Below are 12,342 nucleotides of genomic sequence, written 5' to 3'. Positions count from 1 at the left end.
GAAGTGGGAATGATACAGATCTGTGTCCCAGACACACCGAATGGCTGGTTTCACTGCACAGAGATTCCCAGATTGCTGTTCAATCTATCACTGCCTGTCCAAGATGAAGCAAACCCCAGAAACCACCATTATGGGGAACTTCAAAACCACCTCACTGAAGAATACTCATCTGCCTGCATACGGGAAGCTCAAACACAAAGGAAATGACTTCCACTTACACCAGGTACACAGCTTCGCATCTGAACTGGCAAACACCAGAGCTGCCCAGTTCAGTGACATTATTGGGTAAATGGTGATTTTAAAGAATGTTGGTGACACCAGAGCTGATTTAGTTTCAGGTGAACCTTTATAAGCCATAAATATTTATTTGCTTTGCTTGAAAATGTCAAGAACTTGGTGTATTTTCATATAGAAAAACCGAGAATGAAAATAGCTCCTAGACTAAAATCCAGTATCAGACCAACCTCCCATTTACCATTCCCACTCCTCACAGGACCATAGGAATTCTCACAATGATTTGGTATTCATAATTGAGGCTCTTTCTAAGCAAAGAATCACAGGGAAAAATTTAAACTACGCAATCAAAAGGTGATGGGTCTTTATTGTGGGGTTCTTGCTTTGCTCTATTTCCGCAGACATATATTTCTATTAAGTAATATATATCCCAGGCAATGGTCAATGGTGAAAGAATGCTGTAAGGCCATGTGTAACCATGAAATAAACCTAAGTATAACTTTCTGAATCATGTCTCTTTGTACTGGAAATATCTCATGTCTGCTGGAGGGGCTTGTTCTAAGTGGTGTGACATGGCCTGTCCTTCATCCAGCCTGTTCCTCTCAGTTAATCTTTACAGGAAAAGGACTCGTGTTGGGTCCCTTTTCTGGCAGAAGTGAGAGGTTAATGAGTGAATTACATCCTCATCTGAGTGAGAGCCCTTGCCTCTCTGAAACGAGTCACTACTAGATTCTGAAATAACCACTCATGGCTGTAGAGCAGTTAGATGCAAGGTACACACAGAGTTAAAATGCTCTGACACAGAACAGTGTCAGTGAATTCTGTTCCAATAAATCATGTTCGTTACACAGTCACCTAATAACTTTTTACCTTTGGTGACCTGAACAACGAAATAAAAAGGGGAAGAGCTCCATATTCTTTGATGCCATCACACTGTTACCTGTGCACAACTGTGCTGTTATCCCAACTAAAGTGGACATAAAATAATCTGACTTACTGTGGTCTTGGCTGTGGTCTCAGCTGGGCTTGACTGGTTGCAAGCACTGGTTGGACACAAACTGCTCCGAAGAAGCTACAGAGAGTAGAAGCACGAGTTATTAATGGTCACACTCACTGGGCACCTGCAGCAGGCACCGCAGGGGTTGTACAGCATGTTTGCTAACCATTGCATCAATCTTACGATCATGTAACAGCATAATACAAGCAGTGAATGCCCTTAAAGGACAGAAATGTGCTGGCTCTGACTACAGTTCACATTACAACCCATGACACAGGCCCCAGTGAGGCAAATGCTCTGTTTTGCATACACAGCTGGCACTGTGATCAACTGGAAACCACAGTGATTGATCCTCACACTTGAGAAGTGGGTAACACACACAAACTAGTTAAAAAAAGCCCCGTTTGCTGCTCAGGAAAGACAGATGTCAATACTGCACTGTCAGCAGGGATCAGCTGCTCCAAGGGTTGTTTGAGTGTGTAAGACTTCCACACACTGTAAATGCTACAGAGCTGTGGTCATAAATACATTTTACTAACAGACCACAGGAAGCAACAGCTGGTGTCAAGAAGCTGAATTCGACCAGCAGGTGAAACGTAACGGCCATTTGGGGGTGGTTTTGTTTTCAAACTAGATTATTTAAAAGGCAAATTTAGTATTTCTGCTTATAAAAGTACATGGACTTGCAGTAGTCTCAGATACTGCCTCTAAACTGAAACTGATTTACCGAACAGATTATTTGTGCTGGAGTTTACAGAAATATTGTTCTCATTTAGGCATCTCTGTAAGTGTTAGTTATCCCCCTAGTTATAAACAGTATGCCTTAGATAATTTTTCACCTCAGTTTCAGTAGGTCCACTAGGACTTCTACATTCTTTCAGGAACAAATGGGAAAGACCAAAGGCAGCATTTCCTTTATACATCCACAATAACAGACATACCATCCTATTAGGCTGCCATTATGGACAGGGTCATTAAATAAGCCCTCACTGCCCACGAGCAGGCAGAGCTTCTTGTTCTTATGCTGTAGATCAGGAGAAAATAGTCTTCTGGTTTCTATCACTGACTTTCCCGCTCACCTCTCTGTGCCATCTGAACAGAGGCACTGCCTTGGCTGCACAACAACAGCCAAGCAGAGCCCTGGTTCAGAAGTTACCGACACCTCCTGCATTCTGGCTGAAAAGGTGACACAGACTTCAAACACTACATCAAGGTAAGGTACCTTCACCTTGAGAGCACTCTGCTGCTGTCCTCCTCTATTTTCTCTTGATTTTGTTACCTTTAATTGTGCACATCTCAAATCTGAAGAAGAAAGAGAGGGATGATGATCAATTCATGAATGAATCACTTTGCTCCTGGCTTTCAGGAGTTCTTAGGCTGTCATTCAAGTAAAATGATGCCATAAACAAGATCTGACATTTTAGAGCAACATATTTGTGAAACTCACTGCTTGCTCACTCAGCCAGGCTGTGCTGGTACATCATGTACAGCACTGCAGGAGCAGGCAAAGGAGACACCTAAACACAGCCAGGGAACAGCTGAACTTCCTCAGTGTTTGTGCTTCCTCTCCTCTTTCTCTTGGCCTAGCAGGTACATTCCTTTATCATTCCCTAACCTCTACATCATCCTTTTCTCCACCACCCCTATGTCACACCTGTACCACACTGCACAGGTCTTTTCATGCCAATTCCTTCCTCTTTCCACCCATCACAGTATTACTTGTTTCTTCTAAACTGTCAGAGCCCCCCTAACATCCTAAACACCCTCCCTTTGCTATTCACCACCCAGCCTGGAGAGTTACAAGAAGCTTCCACACCTGCAGCTATGCAGACAGACATCAGATCTGGACGAAGGAGCAGAAGCATTGGTGGGAATTTCAAGCTACGTGACAACACATAATTCCAGCCTCAAGCCATCAACATCTAAGCAGCACTGGGCAGACCAGCGAAGGGCCAAGCAGAAGCACACACTCTCCCAGAGGTATCACAAGCTACTGAATTGCTCAAGCAAACTGTATTTTACCACCACTGCTCAAGCAAAAAGGCTGACAGACTGATTTAAACTGTTGGAAATTTAACAATGCATTGGTAGTCATCCACTAACCTTAAACGTGTGTGGGTGAAGTGTCAAGGCTTTTCCTCTCCTTGACAGACCTTGTTCCCCATTGTCCTTCTTAGCTGGGTTTCACTGTCCATATGCTGCCAAGAGAAAACCGGACTAATTAACATAAAGAAATGCCCCAAAAGCAAACGCAACGAACCAACCAAAGCACAGCAGTAACTCAGGGAGAAGGCTGCCCAGGACCATCCCGCTGAGTTTACCAATGTAGTCCCTCCTCCACACAGCCATCACAAAAAGCAGGGCACACACACAAAGACTGCACCTGCTTCAAGTCCTAGACACTTCCCTGTAGTTGTACCTCAGCTGATAACCAACCGCTGTTGTGGTTTTAGCAAGCACTGTTCCCTCCCGCACATCTTGAAGAACATGTTCATCACAGATCTTAGTGTTCCAAAAGGTATGACCAAGAAGTCATTGACTTAGTGCAAACATCACAAACAACTGAACCATTATTGTGTTACCAACATTATCCTCACCCTAAATCCAAACACAGCACTGTACTAGCTACTAGGAAGACTATTAATTCTATCCCAGCTGAAACCAGGACACATTTCTAGCCCCATGTCCTGGTCTGCACCCCATGAACTCTTAGGCAATGTGGGATTAAACCTTTCTACAAAGTTGGCTACAGAAAGATGCTTAAAATGGTCAAGTACCTGATTGTTCCGTCCATCTGTAAGGTGGAAAAATGAGCCAGCACAGATGTGTGCTTTGTCACAGAGTCAGAATGATCATCTTCAGTCTGCTATGAAGAAACTCCTTCAGTCTATGTATTCAATATACATTCAGGAATAAAGCATTGCAATTGTCAAAACACCACAATTTTCATCACTACAAGTTTCTGAATGACTGAATCACTACAAGTTTGAGCCTCCTCCTCTCATTGCTGGGCATACCAAAAACAGAAGCATAAACAACAGCCAGGTGAATAGCTTCAGGTCTGCATCATCTCTGGTTTTTAGTACAAAACCTACGTGTTCACTGGCTAAAAGCCCTCGATGAGGAGCTCACTTTATATTGATTGCACTCTCTTCTAAAAGCTTTCAAAGAAATGACATCTATTACTGATGTCATCATCCAAACACTGTAAAAGAGAGGGGAATTAAGAGCAAAGTTTTAGTGTTCCATTTTGCAAGCTGTTCTTATTACATGGACAAAAAGACAAAACCTACCTGGCTTTTCCCAAAATACGTGAGAAGTTTTATGTTCTCTTTACTTAAAGGAAAAGATTTCCAAGGAATGTCAGTATCACGGCTGATTATTTCAGAAATAAGCACAAACACAATACCTGTAACTTCAAAGGGTTAAAGTCAAACAAATCCTGGCAGTCTCCTCTCAATTGTCTGATCAATATACCTCAAGTAACCTGTTTACTTGGAACAGTTATCACATAGTCATTAGTGAGTAACATGATTTAACATATTAAGCAAATTTACACAGAATGAGACGTTCCTGAACACCATAAATGAAAAGCAAACTCCAAAATATTTGGAGTGCAAGAGATGCGTTTTATTGTATGCCCGTTACGATGAGTAACACATTTAGAAATCATAATCCCACATAACAGTGACACTCTTATTTTACAGCGTGTACATCAGTTTTTACAGCCACATAAAACACGAATTTTTCTAAAGAGATTTCCCAAATTTAACTTTCTGAAGTTTAGAAATATAAAAAAAATTTATTCTCAAGGAACTGATTCTCATCTGGTGCAAAAACCCAAAATATGAACATTTCTGAAACACAAAGCCACAATATAGCATGAAGTTACAATTTATCATGTGAACAGCTGTGTGCAAACATGAAGCAACTAAAAAAGTAAAAAATACACATTATATGCATAACATTTATGAACAGGTTTTTCATTAAATAGCCCTAGACCAGCTTGTTATATTAAGCGCCATTTGATTTGCAGCATGCTAACACAAAGCATTGTTTAAAGGGATGCATATTTTAAATGTATACACTGTAAACTGAAGATCCACCTCCAAACTCTAGTGGCAGCGTATTTCTCTGGTTAAATACTGCATATATACTTTCTTACAGATTGAAAATGCATGTTTATAGTATGGTAGAGACTTTTGTAAAGGATTGATTAAAAGGTGCAATTTCACGTCTATATGGAAGATTTCACATTAGGAGGCAGGACGACACTCGTCATACCAGTTAAGAACACTGCCCTAAAGAACTTCTAAGTACTTTGAATGTTAATTAACAAAATCTGACATTTTTCAAGTCTGTTTTCAATGGGTTTTTTTAGAGACGATTTTAAAGTAGCAAGGAAAGGAATTCAGTGTTGGGTCACAACACTATGAGCTGCATCCGTTTTAGCCTTGAGGAAGAAAAAAGTCAAATCCAAAGTTAATTTTGTTCTATGTGCCATAATGAACAACATTCAACTGGAGATTCAGATAAAAAAGGGAAATTATATACATACACACCTTTAACCCTAGCACCAGAACACCACCTCTGAGACCATAACATAATGCTATATTTTAAACATCATATCCTGCAATGAAATAGGTTAGCAGCTTTGAAACCATTAAAAATTTACTGTTGGACCTAAACTAATAAAGGAAACAAAAGTTTCCTAATGAAATGTCTTTTTTTAAAAGAAACCCGCACAAACCCAAAAGAGACCCCCCCCAAATTTGACCAGTTCTGGAATTTAATTCCTAGGCACGATTTAAAAACGTTATGATCAAGTAACTGGCTAATACTCTCCTTTCAAAACTGCACAAGAAGTTAAGACGCAGTCGCCTTTGCAAACAGTTTGTAAATAACCCCACCATATATCTGAACTGTGTTCATATTGGAGACAAACGCTGTTACTGACAAAATGGGTAACACAATCACCTTTGTTTTGTCTTCTATAGCTTAACGACGTGTAATACTATTAATTTAAAGACATTCATCCATCTTTCTGCAAATTTAAGACATTCATCCATCCTTCTGCATTCTATAGTGCTCTTTAGGTTCTGATAAGCAACAATCATAGGGCTATGAGATCCCCTGTCAACCCTAATACTTTTAAGACTTTTAATACAAAGAATGTAAAGTTATGATTTAATATCAAGCTTTGAAACCAGGAGAAACAGTTCATGAGATTTTTTTTTTCCCCAATTAGCATATCACAGTTTCTAAATTTCTTCCTTCTGGAGATCATATTATGGCCTCTTTGTGGTGCCTCATTATATGCTGATTTTTTTCGGATGGTCTACGGAACCCCTTTTTGCAATACTCACACCTATGTGGATAGTCCTTTGTGTGTATTGATATTACATGTCGTTTAAAGCCTGACGCATCCGTAGTGCTATATTCACAATACTGGCATTGATACACTTTTCTTCCACTGTGGGTCTTCATGTGCTTCTTAAGTTCATTCTGCTGCCTAAATCCTCTTTTACATCTTTTGCATTTAAAAGGCAGGTCCTTGGTGTGAACTGAGAGGATATGCCCACTAAGTACAAAAGGATCTGACGTTTTAAAGTCACAGTGTCTACACTGATGTATTTTTTTACCTTTATGGGTTTCATTATGCTTTTTGAGCTCAGATGGACGATGGAAGCCTTTTTCACATACCTCACATTTGTGGGGAAAATCCTTTGTGTGAACTGAAATAATGTGTCGCTTCAGGTCACTTGAATTGGTGCTCTTATGGTCACAATGTGGACACTGGTGAGTCTTATGCCCTTGAAATAGTTCTGTGTGCTGCTGCAGTTCCTTTTCATCTGCAAAAGCCTGGGGACAGTGCTCACATTTAAACGGTAGATCAGTCCCGTGTTTGGTTTTGATGTGAGTTTTCAGGTTGGACTGATCAGCACACCTGAAGACACAGTGCTGACACTGGTATGGCTTTTCCCCAGTGTGGGTCCTCATATGCTTTTTCAGCTCTGACGGGTGACGGAATCCTTTCCCACACTCCACACACACATGAGGGAAGTTCTTACTATGAACTGCAAGTAGGTGTCTATTGAGTAGTCCCTGCTCTGCAGTTTCATAGTCACAATATTTGCACTTGTGTAGCTTGGGCTCCTTGTCCCTCAGTATGAGTTTGTTAGAACTCAATGGGCTTGCCTCTCTGTATCTTCTTGTATATTCTGTGAACTCATGCGTTTTATCAACTTTATTTATAAGTTTATGGCTTTCCAGATGATTGTGGAAACTTACTTTTTTGTTAGTTGTAAAGTCACAGTCTGTACACTGGTACTTCTTCTTAATCATATGATCTGGATGATTCTTCATGTGCCTTTTCAAGAATCCTCTGGATTTAAATTTTTTCCCACAAATATGACAAGGGTAAACTGTTAAGGGCTGTCCATCAGGACCTATTATAACAGCTGTTTTTAAACAAACAAAAACAAGTTATGAAGGAAACAAACTTACTGATTAAGAAGTTTTAAATCAGCCAACTGCTGTTCAGATTCATGCACTTACACTTGCAGTGGACAGAGAATGGTTCAGTAGTTTAAAAACAACCAATTCACAGCACCTATATAGTTTTGTTTTAGAAACTGCTCAAACAAACCAGCAGCATCATACATGCAATGAATATATCCATGAGTATGCTTTAATAGCTTGCGAAATTCAAATGAATTGCACCAGCCCTGAGTGTACTGACTTTGAACAGCAAAAAATGATTACATTTTCTATTCGCAGAACTGGAGGGGGGAAGGACACAGGAAATACGCAAATCATCGTTTGTGCTTTTTAATTCTGCATCAGCTTAAAAAAAAAAACAGAAAAAAAGGAATAGTAATACAGGAGTAAGTGCCACTCCATGACAATATGCATAACCATACAGTGTTTACCTGTTTGCCATTGCCTGGCCTCTCCTCTCCTCCTTTTCTTGGTTTTTTGTTTTAGCACTCTATTAGTGCTAATGCTATCACAAATCTGCAGGTATTGTGTTGCATTACCGTTTTTGTTTTCTAATCGTGTATCCAAGTTATTTCCTAGAAACAAAAATCAGACACCATAAAAAACCTTAAACAACCTTTTTCTTTGGGACTGGTGACTGGAATTGCACAGCAGCATATCTACTTTTTGCAATGAACATACATAATAGAGTGCCAATATAAAGCACTACCTATCTTTGCTGGCAAGAATCAGGAATGTAACTGTTTAAACACTGATTAATTTTCAAATCTATTCCTTGATTTCTCATACTTCTCAATCCCTTAATTTCTTACAAGTTATGCTGATTGTTTCCTTTTTATTCAACTTGGTTTTTCTTCTTAACAACTGCATTGTCTACATTATTTACTACAAAACTCTAACACTGAACCTGGCAGATCCTTCCAACTTCCCCACCCACTCTGAAGGCCTACAACACATCTATAATTGTTTTCATTTCAAAATAGCAAAGAAAGACTGTGGAGCCCCTCAATATATACTTTATGGATAATTTTTTGCTTTAACAGATTAGAAGAACTGACCCATAAACATACATATTCTCAAAGACAGCAAGTTAGCTTTAATGATGAACCAAGCACAGTTACATGTTCTTACCTGCCGCTTGACCATCTTCGTATCTTCTGGGTAACCTTCTTTCATCTCCTGCAGAAAATGGTATTTTAGTCATTATATGGTATTTAATCGTCATAAATTAGAACTCTTTTTTCAAAAGACAATGGTTTTGAAAATCTGATAAAGAGAGAAAACTAACTTAGCTAATAGGTAACTGCTTAACTGTATCCAAACTGAGATGTGCAGTTCATAGTCAGTTCAGTTTTTCATAATTATGAGCCCCAGGAAAAAAAAAACAAACAAAAACCCCACATCTTTCTGAATAGTTAATATCTACTAAAGCTGTGTTTGCATTTGACTGACTTTCCTGCTTTTCAAATTAATATGTTTGTTTCTGCAAACTTTTAACCTCATATATAACCTCAGATACCAATCCAGAAACAAGGTTATCTGAAATCCACTATTTGTTCTTGAGACGGAAGCACTTTATCTTTCTGGAGTATAACTAGGCAAATAAGAAGACTTGTACCTTATCAGCCACTCAGCACCTATCTACATGAGGCACAGCACAGTTTGGAGATGTAGAAGTAATACCTTAAGAGTATATTCCTCACTTTGGATTGAAAGTGGTTACTGCTATGTGCCAAGGTTGTGTAGTTCTAAAAACACTTTATCACCCCAACTACTGTGCTTACAAACATCACATGAATTTTAACTAATTTGCTTACATACACCCCGGATGACCTCACACCCTCATAATGCACATTTAACATGCCAAAATCCAAGAAAAAAAAAAAAAAAAAGAAACAAAAGAATATTTAGAATTTGCAATACATCCTGGTAAGACACTTCTACTACCTGAAGGACAGCTACAGAGAACAAACTGCCTTCTTAGTAAGACTAACAGGTTTTAAACAGTTATATAAACTGAAATTAGGAACTCTTTTATACACTTTTTCCTCCTATTCCCTTTCTGAAGTTTCTTCTCCTTCCTCCTAGCTATTGCGAAATACTTAAGGCTATTCTTAGTTTTCAAGATCTTGAACAGCCAACTTAACCATTAAACCCCACGCATTCTGTATATCTGAGCTGGAATCCAGAACAGTATACAAATTCTCCTAACAGCTTTCGTTTCTACTCCATAAAGCTCAGAATACAGCAATCCATTCATTATATGCAAGACAATCAACTACTCAGGCAATCTGTAACAGTTTGACAGACCAGCACTGAGAAAACACAATGATGTAAAAATTGTTTTCTTCACACTGAACTGCAAAAACCCCAAGGACCTTATGTGTAAAAGGTCACGAACAATGTCAAAATGATTTTTCATATCAGTTCATCAACTCCACTAACTGACACTGCTGAAAGATCAGAAGGAGCTCTTTCCAAACCTTTAGGACAAGGTGAGAGATTATCACATTTGCACAGGGATTCTGGAGACTAGACCAGGGAGGAAATATTGGAAGGGATTTTCAAAGAAAGCATGCAGCTTCCTACCGTAAGCAGCAGCCCAAGCAACAGGGACAAATGTTTTATTCACGCTGGAGTCTTCGAGCTGTGTGTCTGGAAGTGGCGTGGCTTCTTCTTCACCTACAATGACTTCCATATAAACTTCATCTGCTATTTCAGCACAGCCTAGATTAAAGGAGAAGAATAAATCTTTAGCTTGATTCTACTCATCCTAATTTTTCCTTCATTGAATTTGCTCTCACTTTGATTGATACTAGTTACAAATTACTTTTCTTCCTTGGCATTTAGAATCACCACTTCCCTTAGCTGGCCACTGTTTACTCAGACATTCCTTAAAAAGAGAAAGCATGTATCAATAAACACAAATCCAAACCAAATACCAACACAAATTCAAGTATACAAACTTAAAAACTTGTAGCTGATGACATTTACTCACCACTTTGCCAGAAAGCTGATTAAAGGAGGCAACTGACAGTAGGTAAGCAGACAAATGAGAAATTTTGACTAACCTCGTTAACTTCATCCATGGAAATGTTAAATTTACTATTAATAATGAAATTATTGCATATAGTATGTACAAAGTGCATTTATCCACATCACTTTAATTATAGTCTGCTTTTTATTCTTACGGAAGATAAGCTTAGTTTTCTATTACTTCAAGCTGAAGAATCCTTCAGAAAAATTAAAGAAATCATTGGGAATGGTGTTTATAGTGTTGTACAAAACAGCATGAGAAACAAAAATGTTTCTTATTATGCTTACTAATATCTTCATCTTCCTGAGAAGAGTCCTTCACAGCCATGTAAACCATTTTTTCTCGCTGCATTCTACCAACACCTCCTTGTTCAATTACTCCAGCTACCGAATGTCCATTGTGAAAGTCACTCTCTGTGACGATTTCTGTCCCACCTTTAATAAAAAGAAGTTGAACACATTAGGTACACGTAAAAAAAGCCATTGTGCAGATTAATTTCAGATTTAAGTATTTTCTTCTTACGTACAACAAAGCTATTTCAAAAAACTCCAATAAAATGTTTTTACATCCATATCTGCCATGAAATCATGCAAGTTTGATACTTTGGAGCAGATAAGGAAAAAAGGTCTTTCAGTGTGTCCTGATAAACTCAAGACTGAACAAGCACTATCCAAGAAGGATCAAGAGCCTTTATGCCTCTAGCAGTGAACTGAGGCACAACTGGGAACATACATCTGCCCACACCCCCAAAAAATTGACTGTAAGTCTCATCTTGCTCCAAACAATCTTTAAATTCTCTCAAGATGTGAACAGCCAATTCTTACACCTCTTTCTCTCCCAAAATCCCATTTATTCACTTTGCAAAAAACTGATTCTTAGGTAATTTTCCCTCATCACACGGGCCCGAGTAGTTCATAACTTCTTCTCACACTTGTCAAACCATGAGAGAGCAAATGTCATTGCCAATTACTTCAACAAGAAGAATATTATCTAGAGGGAAAGACTAGCAGGGATGTAAGGTGATGCACTGAATCCCTGGAGACAACACAATCCAAAAAGTAACAGCTGAAAGAAGGAAATGAGAACACGGCCCACATGGTCCCGCTCCATGTGACTAACAAGCTTTGGCTCACTGACTTACCTGAACAGAGGCAAAAGAACAAACTCCAACCTGGAGTTTGATATCAATGCTTGAGTCAAGAGAGAAGTGGCAGACAAATATTGATACTTAAGTCTTCCATGCATCTCAGGGACTGAACAGATAATAAGGAAGCAGAGAAGCTGCACATAATAGCACAACAAGATAACAACTACACTAAGAGTCCTTGGTTGCTACTATGACTGGTCCTGATGGAAAATACTCAGCTAGGAGGATGAGTTCAAATTATATACATTGATCCTTCACTCCCTGTGTTTGTAAATAGAAGATTTTGTTATATAAACAGATAAGATTTTGTTATATAAATAGAAGATTTAGTTTTTCCAACTAAACAAGCAGCTCTCTCTCTGCAATCAAAATGTGAAATTCAGTTTTCCCAAACTAGAGGAAAACTGAGACAGTATTAAAATCACT

At 38.8% G+C, this 12,342-nt stretch overlaps 1 protein-coding gene across 7 annotated transcripts in view; it reads right to left on the bottom strand.

The window, feature by feature from the left end:
* The window catches only part of ZNF711 (zinc finger protein 711), a 33,363-nt gene that overhangs the window by 2,144 nt on the left and 18,877 nt on the right, over positions 1-12,342 (bottom strand). For 3 of the 7 annotated variants that reach the window (XM_080625016.1, XM_080625014.1, XM_080625015.1), the window contains 5 exons: positions 11,057-11,203; positions 10,322-10,459; positions 8,864-8,911; positions 8,164-8,307; positions 4,840-7,692 (listed from right to left, as the gene is read on the bottom strand). In XM_080625016.1, the coding sequence (XP_080481142.1) occupies positions 6,515-7,692; positions 8,164-8,307; positions 8,864-8,911; positions 10,322-10,459; positions 11,057-11,203 (1,655 nt within the window). In that variant the 3' untranslated portion in view covers positions 4,840-6,514. Of the gene's footprint in view, positions 1-1,231; positions 1,307-2,453; positions 2,534-3,334; positions 3,430-4,008; positions 4,098-4,839; positions 7,693-8,163; positions 8,308-8,863; positions 8,912-10,321; positions 10,460-11,056; positions 11,204-12,342 lie in introns of those variants that run through there. The other 4 variants (XR_013957579.1, XR_013957578.1, XM_080625018.1 and 1 more) reach the window with 4 other exon arrangements.

Source organism: Psittacula echo (genome assembly GCF_963264785.1).
Source record: "Psittacula echo genome assembly, chromosome: 8".
In the NCBI taxonomy this organism is placed as follows: domain Eukaryota; kingdom Metazoa; phylum Chordata; class Aves; order Psittaciformes; family Psittacidae; genus Psittacula; species Psittacula echo.
This window is presented reverse-complemented; position numbering and strand designations above follow the sequence as displayed.